The sequence below is a fragment of the Saimiri boliviensis genome, chromosome 7 (genome assembly GCF_048565385.1).
Source record: "Saimiri boliviensis isolate mSaiBol1 chromosome 7, mSaiBol1.pri, whole genome shotgun sequence".
NCBI classification, from domain to species: Eukaryota; Metazoa; Chordata; class Mammalia; order Primates; family Cebidae; genus Saimiri; species Saimiri boliviensis.
This window is the reverse complement of record NC_133455.1, coordinates 37,594,861-37,617,083: the sequence shown is the minus strand read 5'-3', so window position 1 is coordinate 37,617,083 and position 22,223 is coordinate 37,594,861. Positions and strand designations below refer to the sequence as shown.

At 40.4% G+C, this 22,223-nt stretch overlaps 2 protein-coding genes across 12 annotated transcripts in view; one reads left to right on the top strand and one right to left on the bottom strand.

Annotated features, from left to right (window-relative positions):
- The window catches only part of FGD6 (FYVE, RhoGEF and PH domain containing 6), a 151,587-nt gene extending 141,802 nt beyond the window's left edge, over window positions 1-9,785 (bottom strand). Inside the window, exons 1-2 of the mRNA XM_003929577.4 lie at window positions 9,569-9,785; window positions 503-2,927 (exon numbers count right to left, since the gene is read on the bottom strand). Coding sequence (XP_003929626.3) covers window positions 503-2,927; window positions 9,569-9,584 — 2,441 coding nt within the window. The 5' untranslated portion in view covers window positions 9,585-9,785. The remainder of the gene's footprint in view (window positions 1-502; window positions 2,928-9,568) is intronic.
- Window positions 9,786-10,110: 325 nt separating this feature from the next.
- Window positions 10,111-22,223, top strand: part of VEZT (vezatin, adherens junctions transmembrane protein) — a 91,145-nt gene continuing 79,032 nt past the window's right edge. For 4 of the 11 annotated variants that reach the window (XM_003929578.4, XM_039471704.2, XM_010340169.2 and 1 more), the window contains exon 1: window positions 10,111-10,232. In XM_003929578.4, the coding sequence (XP_003929627.1) occupies window positions 10,197-10,232 (36 nt within the window). In that variant the 5' untranslated portion in view covers window positions 10,111-10,196. The other 7 variants (XM_074402395.1, XM_074402394.1, XM_039471705.2 and 4 more) reach the window with 6 other exon arrangements.

Sequence of the window (22,223 nt, the reverse complement as noted above, 5' to 3'; positions counted from 1 at the left end):
ATCCACTTGAGGTCAGCAGTTAGCCATCAACAGGTAAAATGACCAATCTTCAAAGAGTGGCAACTTCTAAAACTTTGGAGGTTTCACCCGACAAAGGCACCATACATAAATGTCTGCATTTCAGTAACTTACAGATTTCTTACACCTAGCAAATAAATGTCACTGAATTGGCTAATTTCCTGCCCCATGTTTCCTGCTGTGACTTTTGAGCTTGTGCCTGGAGGCCCAGGACCTCTCTGTTCCATGCCTTCCTCCTAGCACCTACATTGCCACTCGTTCAAATTCTTTGAATTGGCTACTAAAATAAATTAACTACTTCAAGCTTGTATTGCAAATACCCATTCCAACTGTATGCTAAAAGAAGGCTGCACTTGAGAATAACTTAATATACATTTTCTAAACGATTCCCTTACCATATGTTTTTCACCCCTGCATTCCTAACTCACCAGGCTGTTGAAGGTTAATTGCAATGATGCATGCAAAAGTGTCTGGCACCTGTTACCTGGAATGCTGATGTCTGAGTCCAAGTTGCAGCTGGCCATCTGGCGCTTCATACGGCTCTTCTACCTCATACACATTTGCATCAGTGTCCTCCATGCTGCTGGCATTCTGCCATTCCAACTTGGGAGTTTTCCCTATAGCCATAATAAACGGCAAGTTCTCATACTCTGGTATTTCCTCATAATGGCGTATATTTTCATACTCTGGTGCACAGAGGCTTGTAACAGATTTGCAAGGTGCCTGAGATGATGACTCCCGGGAGAGCATTTGGTCATCCAAAGACTCAGCTCTCAGGCCATTAGCCACACTGGTCTGGCTCCGGGACTTCTTCCTCTTCTTTTGAGATTCCAGGATATAGTTATCTGTAGAATACGCCTTCATGGGTTTACTTCTCTTCTCCTCGCCTACCAACAAGCCGTGCCAATCACTTTCAATCCCCTTCTGCTCCCCACCAGAGAGGTGGCCTGTGGTGGTGTCTGCAAATTGGCTACTTTTGGACCAAAATTTCTGAAAGTCACTCTTCATGAAGCAGATGGACAGTTTCATGTTGAGCAACTTTTTAAAAGAGTTTTTCTTTGTAGAGTCTTTGCAAGGCTTAGTGCACTTTTCCATATCCACAGCAGATAACGATTTTGCTCTGGGCTTGGTTAGGGCTGTTGAAGGCTCACTGTTTGAGGATATGGTGACAGACTTTAAGGATTCTGGGTTCCCTGAAAAGGGTAAAATAGGATGAGGCAATTTCCACACTGGTTTTTCTGAAGCCCGCTTAGGCTTATCAAAGGAGGATGACACACCACGGTTTTGGGCACACAAATGCTGAAGGTGATTTCTTTCTAGACCCTTCTCTGAACTTTTTTCTTCAACGGAATAAGAACCTTTTTCCACAAGCTCCTCAGAGGCAGCCTTTTTAAGCACTCCTGTAGCAGGCAAGCTGTGTCTCTGAGGTTTTTTGGGGACAATTCGTAGGGAACTTTCCTCTTTTATAACAGATTCCTTTTGCATTTGAGGAGCAGAAACTCCCAGGTTTCTCCCAGATTGCAACTGTTCATTCCAAGTTAATTTGAGCTGCTTAGGCAGGCTCATAGATAGAGTACTACATCTTATAAAACTGGTCCCTTCATCCACAGCAAGTGACGTACTGGAACCATCTACAGTTGTGCTATCAGAACTCAAATTAGAGTCTGTATCAAAAGAAGGGGCTATTTTTTCAAAGGAAGATGTTTCATGACAACTGGCTTTTTGTGAATTCACGAAGTCCTGTGTGTCACTGTGAGATTCCACATTCAATTCACTTATATTTCCTAGCTTCACTTTATTTACCTGTTCCTGCTTACACAAAACATTCTGATGAAGAACACTGATTTTGCTGATTTTCAAACTATTTTCAGTAAGACAGGAAGAGCTACTGTCTGAATTCCCTGGTTCTTCAGTGCTTTCACTAGGAGTATCTACATACTTCTGGCGTAACAGACGAGCAGTTCGTGTCTTTCTGGGCTTGGGAGTTGGAAATTTGGGGACATATGGTACTAAATGAATTTCTAAGGGACCAAGTTCTTTGACTTCTGATGTCTTACTAACTCCATCTGAAGATATAAAAGTACTCGTTTGCCCATTTTCCAGAGCCTCTAGTTCAGATGATTGAAAGCAATTATTGCTTTTTTCACTATCATCCTGGAAAGTTTCAAAGTTTTCACATTCATCACTAGGAAGCTGTAAGTGGCAACTGTGATGATCAGGAACTTTTTCAAAGCTGGATGGGGAAGGTGACAAATCTGCAAATTCAAGTCTGATTTGTTCGTTTGAATTACAGTCACCATTCATTTCTGGGTTGTCTGTGGGCCTGTGCTTCTGTGAGGAAATAAAAGGTGGCATTCGGTGTACTAAGGCATCTTTGAGCTTCTCTTCTAGGATGCTTGCCTTTAAAATGACCCCACCATGGTTCTTGGCCTTTTCCCCACAGGAATCACATTTACTACTAGTTTTTATAGTCAAACACTCATCAATTTTACTGTTTTCTAAATTTTCATTCATTTCCAGGGGCTCTAAAACAAGCTGCTTTACACACAAATTCTCTCTATGGCCAAGCTTATGGATACATTTAGAACTGCAGGAACACATTGGTGAAATACAATCGCTGCTCTGATCGCTTTCATATTTACAATTAGAAGTGTCAGTGCTTTCAGCTAATTCCTGTTTATGCCCTTCCAGGTTCACCATGATTTTCCTTGATGGTGACTGTCCAACGTCTCGAACAGGGGAGCTCTTCAGGACTTTTGGTTTCGGGGCTATTGCTGGTTTCATTTTCTTTGTTGACTGTGGAATACTAGAAATCACAATGTCAGGTTTAGGTGCAATAGGAGGTGGAGCTGGCTTATTATTTGCCACAACAAACCTGGGCTTGGGGGCCACTGGTGGCTTCTTAATCTCTAGAAAGGAAAAAATAACAATTTGATGTCAAAATAACCAAAGGACAAGATAATACATGATTATATTTGATAGCATTTTTTACTTTTAACAATATGAACTTGCATTTTACTAAGTAGAGTATGTTACATTACATAGTATCAATATTACTCCTGAAAATTCCTTAAATTATCCTTCAATTTCATACACAGCTTCAGGTCTATTGTACAGTTTTAAATAAATCCAATACAGTTTTTTTCTCCAACTTTGGAACTAACTACCATATCTTTCATTGACACTAAATGAAATAACTGACTTCAGTTTGGGACCCATGCAGTTCTTCAATTCGTTTGCCAAGTGCTGAGAGTTGAATTTGCCTAAGTTAGATGTAGGATACAACTCTTTAAACTTCTCATATGAATAAGCAGTAGTAGTCTTCTACCTCAAGGATAATAGAATAGAGTTGTATAAATGCCTTTTATCAATGATCTGTCTACCTCAATAGAACCCCAAAACAATCTTAAAAAAGGAAGACAGAGATCAGAAAGTTTCTAACTTAAAAACTGAAAATTAATTCTTTGGTATTATTTAAGGCTCATAATAAAGCTAGTTTTTTTCCTTCAAGTTATTGATTGGAATTTTCATTATATTCCTTCATGGAGCTGTATTTTTTTAAAAGTCACATGTCTACACCCTACCCAAAAGTGAATTAATCAGAATTTCTGGGGATAGATCCTGGACATCTGTATATCTTTTAAGTTCCACAGGTGATTATGTTGTTTATCCTTCATTAATAACCACTGTTCTAACACATTTTTAAAATAACCACAATTTCTAGTGTAGTAATTCTTCCTAGACATTTGACACCTATTACACATGCTGTGTCAGTACAGATCTGCTCCTATACTATAGGAACCTAGTAAAAGCTTCATACAAAAGACCTATAAAACGAAAAGATAAATAAAGCCTGTATATCTGTAAGTTCCTTTATGTTCTTCCATCTCCACTGTCATGTTATAGACCATATTTACCCAAGGAGATGTGAGATAAAAAATATTTTATCTTTTATGTTTATATTTGTTCCTTTGACAGGATCTAACACTTAATAAAAACTTCATTTGCTGAAAAAACTTTTCAAAATATCTGCTGCAAAGGATGGCTGGACATTGTTTAATTACTTGAAAATACAGAGGCTCTGATATTTCATTTGGTGATGACTTTCTTTTGAACAAAGGAAATCAGTCATGACACTTGGGAAGCTATTACATGGAACTGAGATTTTTTAGAAAAGGAAGAGTAGGGTGCTCTACTTCCTTTTACCCAACAAGGAAGAATGCCCTAAATCTCTCCTTCTATGTGTGCAATAAGAATTATATGATGATGGCTGGGCGTGGTGGCTCAAGCCTGTAATCCCAGCACTTTGGGAGGCCGAGGCGGGTGGATCACGAGGTCGAGAGATCGAGACCATCCTGGCCAACATGGTGAAACCCCGTCTCTACTAAAAATACAAAAAATTAGCTGGGCATGGTGGCACGTGCCTGTAATCCCAGCTACTCAGGAGGCTGAGGCAGGAGAATTGCCTGAACCCAGGAGGCGGAGGTTGCAGTGAGCCGAGATTGCGCCATTGCACTCCAGCTCCAGCCTGGGTAACAAGAGCGAAACTCCGTCTCAAAAAAAAAAAAAAAAAAATTATATGATGATATATGTTTTCTCACTCAATTTCTAGGTGTAATGTCATCATCAATTTAAAAAAATATTTTCAAAATAATACAAATTCCTATACTACATAATTTCAGCTGTTAAATAAGCATAGTTAGTTTTGTATGAGTTTTTTAGGCAGAAAATAACTGTAAAACCCTTCAAAGCCTAGAGGTGATAAAGGTTGCTGTAAATGTCTATCAAATTAACCCTCCATTTATTAAGTCAAGTCATAAGAGAAAGGATGAATGCCTTAGGCCTCTTCCCAACTGCCCATCTTACTCAATAAAAACTGACAGACTGTCAAGTTGATTTCATTTTTGTAACCAATCTCAAAACATCCTACCTCTGGGATTTTTAAAAGAATTTTTTAAAAAATTAGTTTTGGCAGCCTGGCACAGTGGCTCATGCCTGTAATACCAGCACCTTGGGAGGCCAAGGTGGGAGGACTGCTTGAGCTCAGGAATTGCACACCAGCCTCGGCAACACAGTGAGACCCCATCTCTATGAAAAATAAATATTAGCTTTGTAAAACGAAAAGTTCTTGAGGTCGGCTGTACAACATGAACATACTTAACACTTCTGAACTACACACTTAAAAATGAGTAAGATGGTAAATTTATTTTACATGTTATTTTACCACAGTGGGAAAAAAAACTTCATCTCATCAAATTAATCTCTTACTTTCTGAATCTTAAAACCTTGTCAGAAGCTTCAGGGTCATTTAAATATCATTTTTTAAAAATCTCTGGTACCAGTTTTACTCTTTTTAAAAAATGTGTTTTGTATACAAATCTGCTCCTAAGAGATAAAATTCCTGTTCTAGTGTCACAGAAATTCAATTAATTACATATGAGCTGGAGTTGATTCCCAATAAATACAGCAAAGCACTACTATGTATATAAAGCCCTCAATGCATACTCACTGAATTCAATTAATAACCACCAACTTGGGCTTGCCACTGTTAATTAACTGTGTATTGGAGTAAGTCAAAGACAGAACTCAGGGAACTGGCTAACCTAATTGTGGGCCTTGTGCAGACCTGGCTGCCTCACTTTCCTTCCTTATAAATGGGGGAGTTGAACAGGCCTTTAAAGCCAGTAGGAATCTGAGATGATAATTTCTGAGATACCAATTTCAGGAGAACCTTGATGTGCTGTGGCCTCTTTTTCCTGTATTGGTGTTTTTTCAGTGCACCTTTGTCTCTCTTTAGCACAAGATGCAACCCCCAGAAGGAGAAGCACTTTGTCTCATTCACTGATGTAGTCCAGTGCTAAAAACAGGGCCTGGGAATAATCAGAGCTGCCACATACACATAATCGTTTTTTTGGTTTGTCTTTGTTCTTTTTTTTTTTTTTTGAGACGAAGTCTCTCTTTATTGCCCAGGCTGGAGTGCAAAGGCATGAGCCAGGTCACCACAACCTCAGCTTCCTGGGTTCAAACAGTTCTCCTGCCTCAGCCTCCCAAGTAGCTGGGATTACAGACGCCTGCCACCATGCCCCGCTAATTTTTGTATTTTTAGTAGAGATGGGGTTTCACCATCTTGGCCAGGCTGGTCTCGAACTCCTGATCTCGTGATCCACCCGCCTTGGCCTCCCAAAGTGCTGGGATTACAGGTGTGAGCCACCATGCTGACAAACATACTTTTAAATATATCTCCAAAACAGAAAAATTCCTGCTTTAAAAATAATCACATACAAAAAAATTTACATCTATTTTAATGTGGAATAACATTTTGGAAAGTTAGCAGGAATGAACTTCAATAGGATTATTGACTAATTCCTTAATTATTAATAAGAACAAGTGTTCAGCTAAGTCGCTAGTATAGCAATATTTGAAATCCTTCATTATTATTTTTTTTTTCATGGCTCTATTTTGGAAGAAACACAATTCAAAAAATAATAAGCAATTATATTATGGTCTGCTCCAATGTCAAACTTGAAATAAGTGCATGATGTTTGGCAACGAATCTAGCACCTCTGGATCTTAATAATGTATCAACAGTCAGACTCAACGCTTCTTAGAGCAAAGCAGCAAATCTTTTATTTACACAGCTGTTTGGCTCCAGGGAAATATAAGGTAAGAAAGTAAAGCACTAGTACCATTTTACTAACTATTACAAACATACTCGTCATCTGTTACACACAGATGGCTGTGGTTCATGTGTACACTCTCTGGCTACTGGACTAGCCAAAATGCAAAGCACAGACAATCAGACAGTGACCTGCACATGTTCAAAAAGACACAAAACACATGTTCAAATAGACACATCTATAATTCTCTCTCCTTTTTTCTTTTCCTTTTTTTTTTTTTCTCCCTGAGATGAAGTCTCACTCTGTCACCAGGCTGGAGTGCAGTGTCGAGATATCAGCTCACTGTAACCTCCGCCTCCTGGGTTGAAGTGATTCTCTTGCCTCAGCCTCCTGAGTAGCTGGGACTACAGGCATGTGCCACCAAACCTAGCTAATTTTTGTATTTTTAGTAGAAACGGGTTTTCACCATGTTGGCCAGGATGGCCTCAATCTCTTGACCTCATGATCCACCCGCCTTGGCCTCCCAAAGTGCTGGGAACACAAGCGTGAGTCACTGCACCAGGAGTTTTCTTTTCTTTTTCTTTTTTTTTTGAAACGGAGTCCTGCTCTGTCACCCAGACTGGAGTGCAGTGGTGCGATCTCCACTCACCACAACCTCGGCCTCGCGGGCTCAAGCGATTTTCCTCTCAGTCTCCCAAGTAGCTGGGACTATAGGCGCATGCCACCACACCCAGGTAATTTTTGTATTTTTAGTAGAGACAGGGTTTTGCCATGTTGGTCAGGCTGGTCTTGAACCCCTGACTTCAAGTGATCTGCCCACCTCAGCCTCCCAAAGTGCTGGGATTACAGGCATGAATCCTAGCACAGTGCCCAGCCTCTCGTTTTTGATATACAGCTCAAAATAATTCTAAAATCTCCACTAAGGGCAGATTCTTTTATAGATGCAGAAGAACAAAGCAAGCTTTTCTGTAGGATACATATAACCTAGATGTTCTGCATCATTCCTCTGATTTTCTTAAATTAAATCAACCCTTCCAAATACCACAGATTAGATTCAAAAACAAAAATCCCCTTCCCTAACTTCAAATAACCTTCCTAAAAAGTTTTAATAAATTTGACTACTGTTCCCAAAAAAGCACCATAAGCAGCCTGTAAGAACTATGTATACATAATTTTATAAGAATGAGTGGTTCTCTTCCATATTCCCCATCTAGACACCAGAAAGAATTATAATAAATCCAACAGATGGATGAGCAAAAAAGTAGTTAATGCTTCTCAGCCAGCCATACTAAAAGCCAACCAACTCAGCTAGGCACAGGAAGTGTCCCACTTTAAACACCACAAAAATCTCTGTGGATTTATTTAATTGCAAAGTTGATAAAATACAAAAATAGCTTGCATTATGTTAGGATAATTCAAATGAAAGAATCATGAACTTCCGTCTGGGCCCTAGAAACTGAGTTTACATAAATGTCAAATTACATGCTTCTGTGCCTGTTCCTTATAAACTGTTAGGACTGGAATTGAAAACCAGTGCATATAAAATGTGGCTACTTTAAATACATTTGACACCTCCAAAGAGGAAAGAATTAAAACTGCCTCGAAGGATTTTAAAATTTCCATCCACTTTTAATTTAAATCACTTTCTTGAACGAAGGCAAAGCATAGAAATTTAGGATGAAAATAATTTATCTTATGTAAGTATAAAGCCTCCCTTTGATAAAGAAAAGAGAGTTTATAAAGATACCTCATATAAGTGCATGTAACATCAAAAAGGAAAGACCCATAGAACACCTACTTCTTGCTTTCTCTTCCTATTGGCTAACTTCTTGTTTCGTTCGTTGTAATCTGATCGCACGGAGCAATGCAACACTACAATATCTCTAGGCTTTAGAAATAATACAAATCAGAACATTTGAGTGCTGTTTGACAGTTTCAAGTTGCAGGAATTTTAAACAAATGCCAAAAAAAACAATGAAAATTTAATCTGATACTTAAGTGCTGATTCTAGAAGTAACTTTGAGAGGAAGCTTTAAACTATTTCACTGTAAAATTTCTAATGAAAGTTTGTTTCAACGTGGACAAAAACGTAAAGGAATCCATAACACTCTACTTAATACATAAGTTGTCGTTTAAAAATTAACCTATGTACTTACAAAGCGAATTTAACACCACTTTGGTAATTATTTTGTAAAATACAAATTGTTCCTTAAATATGTTCAGAAACACAACGTCTAGAATTGCTGAAAATCTACACAAAGATAGAGTTTTTGTCATTTGAAGGAGAAAGAACTACGGGAGGCAAATAAGGCTTTGTTTACCCTAATCAGGTAGAAATAAACAAAAATCCTTAATTGGGTGCAGACGAGCAAAAAAAAAAAAAAAAAAAAAAAAAAAAATACTATCAACGATCTCAACTCCTCTGCTTCTCAGGTAATAGAGGTAAAACCACCAGGACAGGACAGACAACGTCTACACTTCTTTAACATGGGTAAAGGTTTACCAGCAGATACAAGGTTGAAAGCGGCTCACTTAGTGGCCAAGATGAACACTCTGAGAACACTGCCTTTGCCTAGAATAACTTATTTCTTAACATGGGACTCGACTCTATTTTCGCACGCAAAGGCGAAGTCCTCGCCTTGCTGGAGAGATGAGAGAACGCCCTTTACACGTCGCGTTTCACCTGGTTCAGAGTCCCTAACAGAGTCTCTCCTGGAAGGGCGGTCCCGAGAGATCCCGGGTTTCCAACAGCCCCTTTGGGCAGGAAGAGACGAGAAATCCCACAGCGAACCCATTAGCTCCGCACTTGCCGAGGTGCTCGGCAAAGGTACGGGGCACACAACGCGTCTTCCCGGCGATGAAAGTTGCTCGCGAGCCCAAGCCCAGCAGCGCTCGCCAAACTTTCCAGCGGCAGCGCGAGCGCCGTCACTTACCGGCGGCAGAAGTCATGATTCCCCGGTGCGACTCGCTTCCCCGCTCGCGCCCCTCAATCCATGTTCCCTTTTCAGTCCATTGTTCCCACAGTTCGAGCAGAGGAGAAAAGCCCCCACAGCGCCCACATTCCGTCCCACCGCCCAGTGGCGCAGCCTGCGCGCCGCACAAAGGATGCGGCAGGCTTCAGCGACCCTGAGGCGCTCCTGGGCGCGAGCCGCCGGGGGCGGGCGGGCGAGCACGAGCACCGCCCCGCCGAGCTCCAGGCGGACGGCCAGGCGCGGGCACGAGCAGTGCTCTCCGCGGCTCCGCAGGCGCGTGTCCTGTTCGAGCTTCAAAAATCAGCCTTGCTCCGGGCGCCCCCTGGTAGTCGCGGCCGTAAAAGGCAGACAAAAGCCCTAGCCTCCTCCAATCGGAGGGCTCGCGCTTCAGCTCGCTCCCGCCTCTCCCACGCACACGCTCACTGTCTGCTCCAATAAACTGACTCGAAAAGGGGGCGTGAACGGCGAGGCATCTTGGGAATTGTAGTTTTCTAGACTCACGGGACTGGCAGAAGCTGGAGCGTCCGTGCCGCCTGTTCTCCCGCCTTCATTTCCCATCGTGCTGAGGCGGGTGGCATGGCGGAGAAGGATGACACCGGAGTTTGACGAAGAGGTGGTTTTTGAGGTAAGGGGAAAATGGCGGTGGGTGTGGATTGCCTTGGTTTGAGAAGGATGAGACGGAAATCGAGGAGGCAAGGCGTTCCCGGAGCGAAGGATTGGATGACGCGCCCCCGCTGGCCCCGACCACCGAACCCCAGCGATTTCGGGGCCTAGTGCCCGCCGTCGCCTGACAGGTGTAGCCTGAAGCGCCCTGGCCGTGGCCGGCCTTTATCTCGGGCCCGCCCAGAATTCCCAGACAGTGCCGGGTTGCCATGCCCTGGGCTGAAGCGGCTTCTCTTCCTTCCCTGGAATGGATGCGCCGCGGGGGTACTGCGCCCGGCTGGGGCGGGTCCGAATCCTGCGTTTTAGAGACAACTTAGCCTCCTCCTTTTCCATCCACGATTCTTTTGGGGTCAGTATCTAGAAGTGCTTCGGGTCGCTGTTCACCGTCAAGGTGTGGCCCTCGGAATTAAGGCAGCAGGTGCCCGTTTTCTAACACGGTTTAAAGTCTATATGGGGGACCTACTGTAGGTGGTTAGGGCCGGGGCAACTCAGCATCTAGATTCGATTCTTTTGTCCTTTGCTGTTGAGCTAGATGTAGCCGGTTCTTCTGACTTGAGACTCTAGATGTGAATGCTTTTGTGTGGGACTATTTTAAGACGTTCTCTGCCATCTTGAATGAAAAAAATCGGGCGAGTGTTTCTGATGCCATTTTTCTATCAGACACAGGTCAAAACTCGCACCCCTGTACATATATGTATTGCATATGTACGCTTTACTTTTATTCATCCAACTAGATTTTAAGAAAATTTAAAAATGAGGTGGCTCGTGCCATACAGTGAGAAAGCAGGGCACAGACAGGACACAATGTTAAATGTTGAAATATGTACAAACTGTCATTGAAGGATTAATTTCTGTTCTTGCGGCCGCCCAGAGGCTACACCCAGTACGCAATATCCGAGGTGAATCTGTGAATTGGATTCGAAAAACTGACAGGAGAAAATATATTACGGGGAAATAGAACTGAGTATGCCAAGCTTAGGAAGTGTCAAAGTACCTGGTGTGCATTTTTACGGGGTGGGGTGTGGAGGAGGGTGGCTATGTAAAGTGCCTTGATGTGGCGAAAATGTAGAAGCAGTGGAAAATGTGGCCATTTTACCGAAACGAAGATTCTAGATATGTGGCGTTCATTAGGGAAGACAAGGGCCTGAATTTTGGAAATGAGAGAATAAGTAATGGAATAATGGCTTGGACAAACCTTTCTAAGTTAAAATCGAGGCAATGTTTACAGATTGAATGTGGTCGTTGAAGGAGAGAGAAATAGATTTCTAGAGTAAGGGTAACTGATGGATTTTTTTTTTAACCCATTATTTTTTATTTCTGGATATAATAGTAATACATGATTAAGGAACATTTTATTGTAGAAAATAAGCCCCCTCAAATTAAAATCATTCATTATCCCACCACCCAAAGATGGCCACTATTAACAGTATGGTTTGTGTTCTTACAGACTTTATTTCTATGCAAATGTGTATTTATGTGTGTGTAATTTTTTTAGCCTCTATATTAAGACACAATGTTTGCGTGATTTTTTTTTAACACAAAAGGTATACCACATAGAATTTTGTATATATTTTTCGCTTGACTTTATCAAGAATGTTTTCCCATTCATCATTCTTTGAAAACAGTAATATTATGCTATCCCCTCATGTATATCATATTATAACCTTTACTTTTTTCAAAATACCATTGTAATCAACACTGATACAGGCCTATCTTTAACTCTAATTCCGATTTTCCTCAGAATAATTTTTAGAAGTAGAACTAGTGGGTCAAAGAATATGAACATTTAAGACTTACACAGAAAGGTTATACCAATTCAGGTTTCCATTAAGAATAAGAGTATTGGTTTCACCAAATCCTCAGCAACAGCCTTCACAGCTTTCTTTAATCTTTGCTAATTTGATAGGTGAAAATAACATTCCATTGTTTTAATTTACATTTTGTGCATTTATACATTAGCCATTTTTATTTCTTTGCTTGAACATTTCTCTTCAAATGTGTTGCCCATTTTCTTATTAGATGCTAGCTTTTGAAAAAATGACTTGCATGAGTTTTTCATATGGCTTTTTAAAGCCTTTGTCATGCTTATAGAAAAATTTTGTTTGTTGTTTATTTGCTTTTTGTTACACACAATTTTTATTGCAGTATAATTTGCATAAGGACAGGGCACAGATCACAAGTGTGCATATGTTTATATTTTCACATGTTGAGCACACCCATGTAACCTGCACCCAGTTCAAGAAACAGGACAGGCAGGGCATGATGGCTCACATCGGTAATCTTAGTACTTAGGGAGGCTGAGGCATATGGATCCCTTGAACCCAGGAGTTTGAGACCAGCCTAGACAATATGGTGATATCCCACTTCTACAAAAATACAAAAATTAGCTGGGCATGGTGGCAAGCACATGCCTGTAGTCCTAGCTACTTGGGAGGCTTAGGTGGGAGAATCGCTTGAGCTTGGGGAGGTAAAGGCTGCAGTAAGACATGATCTCACCGCTGCACTCCAGCCTGAATGACAGAGCCAGACCCTGCCCTTAAAAAATGAAGAAAGAAACAACATCGCTAGCATACCAGATGCTCCTTCCCTGGACCTTTTCCGTCACTACTATTCTTCACTACAAAATGACCACTATTTAGACATAATAACCTAGATTAATTTTGTCTATTTTTATTGTTTAGACACTGTGAATTTCCATTTACATGCTCTTATTTTTGATTTTCTTTTTCTCTCTGGCTTTATTTATGAGATCCATCCATATTGTTACATGACAATTTTTATTTCTGCATAGTATTCCATGTGAATATATGATCATTTTTAAATTCATTCTTCTGTTGATGGTTATTGAGTAGTTCCCAGTTTTAAAGTAGTGCTATTGTGAACCTTTTTGTGTATGTTTGGTTAAACATATTTCTGGTGGATATATATGTAGGAATGGAATTGCTGGGTCATAGGAAATACATAGAGATTTCCGTAGATATTGCCAAACTTTATTCCAAAGTGGTTATACCAATTTATACTCCAGCCAGGGATGTATGAGAGGTCCCATTGCCCCACATCCTCACCAACACTTGCTAATTTGAGTCCTTTTTCTTTTTATCATTTTAGTGGTTATGTCCCGGTATCTCCTTGAGGTTTTAATTTGTATTTCCTTTTTTTTTTTTTTTTTTGAGACGGAGTTTCACTCTTGTTACCCAGGCTGGAGTGCAATGGCACGATCTTGGCTCACCACAACCTACGCCTCCTGGGTTCAAGCAATTCTCCTGCCTCAGCCTCCTGAGTAGCTGGGATTACAGGCACACACCACCATGCCCAGCTAATTTTTTGTATTTTTAGTAGAGACGGGGTTTCACCATGTTGACCAGGATGGTCTCGATCTCTTGACCTCGTGATCCACCCGCCTCGGCCTCCCAAAGTGCTGGGATTACAGGCTTGAGCCACCGTGCCCGGCCTAATTTGTATTTCCTTGATAAAGAAGTTAAGATTTTTAATGTGTTTACTGGCCAATTGTATATCCACTTTGTGAAGCCATGTCAAATTTCTTTCATATTTTTCTACTGGGTTGTCTCTTTTTCTTACTGATTTGAAGGAATTCTTTACATGTACTGGATACAAGTCCTTTGTTAGATATGCAGTTGGCCCTCCTTAGCTGAGAGTTCCACATCTGCAGATTCATCAACCATGGCTCACACCTGTAATTTCAGCACTTTGGAAAGCTGAGCCAGGTGGATCACTTGAGGCCAGGAGTTCGAGACCAGCCTGGCCAGCATGTCAAAACCCCATGTCTTAAAAAATGTAAAAACTAGCCAGGAGTGGTGGCATGCACCTGTAGTCCCGGTTACTCCAGAGGCTGAGGCATGATAATCGCTTGAACCCAGGAGGCAGAGGTTGCTTTGGGTGGCAGAGTGAGATTCCATTTCAAAAAAAAAAAGGAAATACTCAGGCCCAGCAAGGTGGTTCATGCCTATAATCCCAGCACTTTGGGAGACTAAGGTGGGAGTATTGCTCGAAGCCAGGAGTTTGAGACCAGCCTGGTCAACATTAGTGAGACCCTGCACATAAAAAAAAAAAAAAAAAAAAAAAAAAAAAAAATTAACCAGGCGTGGTAATACATGCCTGTAATGCCAGAGACTGAGGCAGAAGATTGCTTGAGTCCAGGAATTTGAGGTTGCAGTGAGCTATGATTAAACCACTGTATTCCAGCCTGGGTGACAGAGTGAGACCGTATCTCTAAATAAATAAATAAATACTCAAAGATATTCAAAAAATAATACAAATAAACTATACAGGATAACAAATATTTACATAGTGTTCACATTTTATTAGGTATTACAAATTATCTAAAGATGATTTAAAGTATATGGGAGAATGTGTGTATGTTATATGCAAATACTATGCCATTTTATATAAGGGACTTGAGCATCCATGGACTGAGTATTTGCCCTGGACCTGTGACCAATTCTCCATGAATACAGAGACAACTGTATATACCTCATATATCTTATTTTTGGCTATATGTGACCTCTGCATTCTTAATTGTGTCCTTCAATGAACCGAAGCTCTTTATTTTAATTCAGTTAAACCATATTCTTTTATGATTAGTGCTGTTAAAAAAAATTTGCCTACTCTAAGGTCACAAATATGTTTTCTTTAAAAGCTTTATTTGACCTTCTCACATTTAGATCTGTCATCCATCTGGTACTGATTTTTGTATGGTAACAAGTGAAGATCAACATTTTTTTTTTCCGTATGGATGTCCGGTTGATCTGGCACCATTTACTGAACAAATCATTTTTTTCCCCACTGAACTGTAGTGTTGCCTTTGTCATAAATCAGGGTACCTTTTATGTGTGGCTCTCTTTCTAGACCCTTTCTTCTTTGCCATTGATTATTTTGTCTGTTCTTGTGTTAACATCACATTATTTTAATTACTATAATTTTAAAAATGGGTTTTACTGTCTGATAGCATAAGACTCTTCAGCTGTATTTTTCTAAGTGAATTACTTAGATGAGTACGTGACACATTGTAAACACTCAGTAAATGTTACCTTTTATTAAATTTTCCAGCAAATTGCTTTTTATTTAGGTTTTCAAAATTATTGATATATTCTTAGTAGTCTTTTAATTTTTAGTTTCCTTTATAGCACGAATTACATCTTATTGTTGCTATGTTTTTGTTTTGCGTAGATGTGCTCGAGTATCAACTTACCAGATAGATTTTTGGGTTTTTTTGAGACAGAGTTTTACTCTTGTCGCCCAGGCTGGAGTGCAATGGCATGATCTTGGCTCGCTGCAACCTCCCCTCCCAGGTTTAAGCAGTTCTCCCGATTCAGCCTCCCAAGTAGCTGGAATTACAGGCACCCATCACCATACCCAGCTAATTTTTGTATTTTTAGTAGAGATGAGTTTTCCCCATGTTGGCCGAGCTGGTCTTGAACTCCTAACCTCACATGATTTGTAAACTTGTGTAAGTTCCATTTTTACCTCCGCCTCCCAAAGTGCTGGGATTATAGCCATGAGCCACTGTGCCTGGCCCCAGATAGACTTTGCAAAGAACTAGTTGCTGGTTTTGTTTGATCAGTTCTATTGAATTTGTTTGTGGTTTTAATTTTTTTTTTTTTTTTTTTTTTTTTGAGACGGAGTTTTGCTCTTGTTACCCAGGCTGGAGTGCAATGGCGCGATCTCGGCTCACCGCAACCTCCGCCTCCTGGGCTCAGGCAATTCTCCTGCCTCAGCCTCCTAAGTAGCTGGGATTACAGGCACGCGCCACCATGCCCAGCTAATTTTTTGTATCTTTAGTAGAGACGGGGTTTCACCATGTTGACCAGGATGGTCTCGATCTCTCGACCTCGTGATCCACCCGCCTCAGCCTCCCAAAGTGCTGGGATTACAGGCTTGAGCCACCGCGCCCGGCTAATTTTTTTTTTTTAATTTCTACTTTTATCTATTTCCATTCATCTATTTGTGTTTGTTTTGCTGGGTTTTTTTTTTTTTTTTTTTTTTTTCTGTTTTCTTTAGCTTCTTGAGTTAAAAACCTAAATGCCCTGAATAACTTGTAAGGCTATAAATTTCCCTGAGTACTGCTTCAGTTGTATCACATAAGTTTTGAAATGTAGTTTGTCTCACAGTTTGTAAGTTCCATTTTTATTTCTTATTTAATACTCAAGTGTATAGTTGAAGGATTGATGTTATTGGTGATTATTTTTCTCCATGTGTCCCTCAGACCCCTAATTCCACCCTGATCATTATAGACTGGATCCACCTGTTTTCCCTTGTCCTCTGGGTTCCATTTAGGTTCAGCCAGCGGGAAGGACCTGCAGATCAGAGGATGGAGGAAAGGGCGCCAGAGAGGTTTGGGTGTTTGTTGTCTGAATTATTTCACTGTAGGGCTACCATTTGTTAGTGATTGCATTTCTGTATCTAAAGCCACAACATTTTTTTTTTTTGAGGCAGGGTCTTGTACTGTTGCCTAGGCTGGAATGCAGTGTTACCGTCATAACTCACTGCAGCCTCCAACTCCTGGCTCAGGCGATCCTCCCACCTCGCCTCCTGAGTAGCTGAGACTACGGGCATGTGTCACCATGTCCAGCTAAATTGTTACTCTTGTTGGGGGATTCTTCTTGGGAAAGGCTTGGGGCAGCCATTGGGCTGCCTATAAGAACTGTAACCCCCTCCTCTGCTATTACCACTTTCATTCAACTTAGATCTCAGGCCACTGACTGAGAAAGGCCTTCTTTTGAAGAGCTGAAAGCTTGTTGGGCACAATGTTTTCTTGCCATCTACCACTTGATTACTCAGCCTGTGGAACATATTTCAGGTTTTGCTAAGTCAGCCCTGCTTCTAGATACTAAGTACTATGTCAGCCATGCATCCTAATGCACAGCTACTGGTTTTTGGCAACAGGACTGGTTTCATGGAAGACAGTTTTGCCACAGATGGGGGATGGTTTCAGGATGAAACTGTTCCACCTCAGATCATCAGGTATTACATTCTCATAAGGAGCATGCAACCTAGATCCCTCACGAAGTTCACAATAGGGTTCCTGCTCCTATGAGAATCTAATCTGCCACTGATCTAACAGGAGGCGAGCTCAGATACTAATGCTCACTCATCCACAGGCCCACCTGCCCGCCGGTGGTGGGCTGTGTTCCTAAGAGGCCAGGGACCAGTACCAGTGCTGTGCGGTCCTGATTTATAACAGGCCATAGACCAGTACCACTGAAGAAAACAGAAACCTGTCTATGTACCATAACCGGAAAGAAATTTAACAGAGGAAATTAGTGGTTAGGTTATCGTTGGAAGGCCTACAGTATCAAGCTCTATCAAAGTGGCTGTGCACATGAAGGCAAGAACATGTGATAATGATTATAGTTACAATCCAGGAATTAGAAGCCATCACCACATCTGCCCCTCAGTAACCTAACAAAGTGATACATTGGTATTGGAACTTGAAGTCTCTCTACTGTTTCTACCACAACTGCAGCTGTGTTACCAAGAAGCTGGAGAGTCAATATTAGAATACTGTTATAGAAATGTTTTGCCTCCACAGCTTTGTTTCATAGCCAAAAAAAAAAAAAGAGAGAGAGAGAGAGAGGAGGGAGGGAGGGAAGAGAAGGAATGAGAGAACAAATGTACAAATGAAAGAACAAAGCCAAGAGTGGGAGGATCACTTGAGGCCAGCAGTTTCAGACAAGCCTGGGCAACATAGCAAGACCTTGTTTCTACAAAATATAATTTTTAAAGATTTAGCTGGGCATGGTGGCATGCACCTGTAGCCCTGGCTACTCACGAGGCTGAGGCAGGAGGATTGCTTAAACCCAGGAGCTCAAGGCTGTAATGAGCTATGATGAGGCCACCTCATTCTGCCTTGGTGACAGTTTGAGACCTTGCCTTTATTTAAAAAAAAGAAAAAGAAAAAAAGAAACAAAAGCCAAAGGAGCAAGAAGTGGACTTCCAAATCTCTCATGCAGCACACCTACTTGGGGAAACCCTAATTTTTATCTAGAAGCCTAGCTGCAAGATAATTTGGGAAATTTCAGATGTAGCTTTCCTGCCTCTGTAATACAAGAGATACACTGGAAGAAGGATTATAGAATACAGACTGAACAAGCCAGTTTACCATATCGATATATCATAGGGCCTAACCTCTCTTCCCCTAAAAAAATTTAACTGTGATTTTTTTTGTTATATTTTTTGTAATACTGTTATTTTAATGATCTTCAGAGTCAGAAATCATACTCATTCGTGTCTTGAGATTTGCCTAAATCATGCAGAGTTTTGGAAAGTATTCCAACAACATCCCTTTTCCTTAAAACTCTTTGAGGTATCTTGTTTTAATTTCTCTTTCTTGGATTATTTGTAAATTTTACTATATTCTCTTATATTTTGGGTCATTTGTATTTCTCCTTCCAGTGGTCACGTGGAGTCCTCTTAGTCTGAGAGGAGTAAATATGCACTGAAAGATGATGTAAGAGAAGGACTAAGTAAGGGAAGAAAGGGAGAGTGATGTACCCAGGCCCAATTCCCATTTCTTCTGCTAGAATCTGACCACCTTCATTTTATCAAAGCTAGATTCCCTATAGACTTTCAAGGTTAATTCTGTTATATTGGAGCCTGACTCCTCCTTCTATAAGATCATTTATTTTAATCAAAATCTTCTACCATCATTCTACTCTAAGAGACTGAATTGAGGACAGTATAACCTCAGTCTTGGATCTCTTAGGCTGATCAGCAACAGAACAAAGTTTAGAAAATAATGGATACTATGTCTGACATAAGTATTAGCAAAATAAGCATGAAATACCAAGATTGTTGTTTTACTCTATTATTGTCACCATTAATTACAGTGTTTTGAGAGTAAGAATTCTCCAGTTACCTTAGAAAGGTGGTAAAGTTCTGATGTTGCTTGCGGAACTGTGTTTTAGACAGATTCTCAAATCTGTCGCCAGGCTGGCCTCCAGTGAACAATCACTGCGCACTGCAGCCTCGACTTCCCATGCTCAAGTGATAACCCCATCTCACCCTCCCAAGTAGCTGGGACTACAGGTATGTGCCATCATGCCCGACTAATTTTTTTTTTTTTTTTTTTTTTGAGATGCAGTTTCGCTTTTGTCACCCAGGCTAGAGTGCAATAGCGCGATCTCAGGTCACTGCAACCTCCACCTCCCAAGTTACAAGCAATTCTCCTGCCTCATCCTCCTGAGTAGCTGGGATTATAGGCATATGCCACCACTGCCTGGCTAATTTTTGTATTTTAGTAGAGACAGGGTTTCACCATTTGGGCTAGGCTGGTCTTGAACTCCTAACCTTGGGTGATCCTCTCACCTCAGCCTCCGAAAGTGCTGGGATTACAAGCGTGAGCCATCATACCCAGCCAGTTTTTTGTATTTTTTTGCAGAGAGTAGGTTTTGACATGTTGCCCAGGCTCAAGCGATCCTCCTGCCTTGGCCTCCCAAAGTTCTGGGATTACAGACACAAATGGCAGCACCTGGCCTTAACTTTTAATTGCAGAAACTTCAGGTCATTTATTCTTTCTTAAACCCTGCTATTCCTAGAGTGACTGGAAATAAGACTTTTTAAATCTGAAAAATCTGAAAGACTAATTTTTCTACCTCTTTGCATCATTTGAAGTACATTTAAACCATTCTTTTGTAGCTTTCTTCTAATAGGGGCAATGTTGTATTCAAGGGATCTTTTACTCAAATCTCTTGCCTTGATAACCTTATTCTCTGAGTGAACTCTTTACTGTTTTTGGTGTTGTTTTAAATTCATTCTTCTTCTTTTTTGTTTGTTCCTGGCTAAGAAAGATAATTTTTGCCCATTTTGTCATGATTTCTCCTACATCTTTTATACTTCTTTGTAAATTATTAAATGTTAACCCTTTGTTGGCAGTATGTTCAGCTTTCGATTTTTTTCCCCCATAGCACTTAATCAGTTAAATGAAAGGAAATGACTCACAAAACCTTACATTTAAAAGAAAGTTTTAAAAATGTCTCTCTTCCTCGAGAGATTCCCCTTTATTTTTATTTTTAAAAGTTATTATACGTCTCTAAGGAACATTAGTTTGTCAAACATAAAGCCCTAAAGTTGTATTATGTAAAATAATCTAATTCCAAGTAGTAGCTGAGATTAAAACCATATCAAAATTCATGCTACCACTATCTATAATAGAAGGAGTACTTATTAATAGTGTCATTAAATCACAACTCTATTGACATCAAAGATTGACCGTTAAGACCAAGTCTAGACAGATGTGGTTATTCACACCTATAATCCCAACAATTTAGGAGGCTGCAATTAGAAGATCACTTGAGCTCAGGAGTTCAAGACAAGCCTGGACAACATAGTGAGACCCCGTATCTACAGAAAATATAAAAATTGGCTGGTGGCATGTACCTGCAGTCCCAGCTGCTTGGGGGACTGAGGTGGGAGGATTGCGTGAGCCCAGGAGGTTGAGGCTGCAGTGAGCTATGATTGCAGCCTTCCACTGTAGTCTGGGTAATGAAGTAAGACCCTGTCTCAAAACAAAGACAAAAACAAAACACCAACTCCAGTTTATAACCAAGATATGCAAGAAGAAGAAATTACATGTTTAATATGATTTATAAAAATTATTCTTGGGGACTAAGTCTGCTTTTTTTTCTGCTTATGTTGTGTGATTTCTTGTGTTTTGGCTTCTTCACAGATCCTTGGGGCTCCAGTTTAGTTTTAAATTTTTTTGTCTTGTACATCTAAACATTCAAGAAAGGTAGGAAGTTTGTCTCTCTTTTATGTATTTTTAATTACATTTATTAAAATGGAAGTCCCTTTGTCTCAAGCTATGAAACACACTGTGCCTACATTATTTTTGGTAGTTACCTTGATATTTTATGTGCAGCTATATTAAAGGTTTTTATTTTTTTTAAAGCGGTGTGAAAAGAGGACTAGATTAGGAGTCAAGAGACTGACTGACATAAATTAGCAATGAAATTCCGAATAAATCACTTAATTTCTCTAGAGCTTTTGTTTCCCAGGATCATCCTTTATACCATATTATCTTTTGGTATGAAATTTTTCTTAAATCCATTCTAGGGGATTTGCAAACTATCTAGTGGGTTGAGTAAATGAGAGTAGGCCCTTAGAGGCTTTCATTAATTAGGAAATACAGGAAGAGAATCTACTCATTTCCAGTCTCTTTTCATATTAGAAATCCTGACTCAATTTTAGTTTTCCCTGATTCTGTACCGGGTGTTCTCTGAGTTCCTAAAAGCAAACTATTCCTTAAGAATTTAGAGAAAAGGCCCAAAGCTCAGTGTACTTGACAGGGGCACACTGTTAGAAAGTGTTAGAGAGTGTACTAACTTGGGCCTGGCATGGTGGCTCACACCTGTAATCTCAGCACTTTGGGAGGCCAAGGCAGGCGGGTCACCTGAGGTCAGGAGTTCGAGACCAGCCTGGCCAACATGGTGAAACCCCATCTCTACTAAAAATGTAAAAATTGGCTGAGGGTGGTGGCAGGCACCTGTAATCCCAGCTGCTCTTGAGGCTGAAGTAAGAGAATTACTTGAACCCAGGAGACAGAGGTTGCAGTGAGCTGAGACTGTGCCACTGCATTCTAGCCTGGGCGACAGAGTAAGACTCCATCTCAAAAAAAAAAAAAAAAAAAAGAGTACTAACTTCATTGCCTCTGGATTTTTTGAGTATTGCTTATAGTATCCATTGAGACTTCCTGTTGCTATTGTTACCACTACAGCAAATCAGTGTCCCCATTACTTTTTATTTGAAATAATATGTTTAAGAACATCCTTTATTTTAAAATCTGCATTGTAACTTATGTAGTTGACAGTATGTAGCCTTCTGTCTCTTATTGTTGAGGTTTTTGCTGATTAATCCACAACTTTTAACCTTATTATCTCATTAAGACTTTTATTAAAATGGATTTTTTTTTTTTTTTTTTGAGATGGAATCTCTCTGT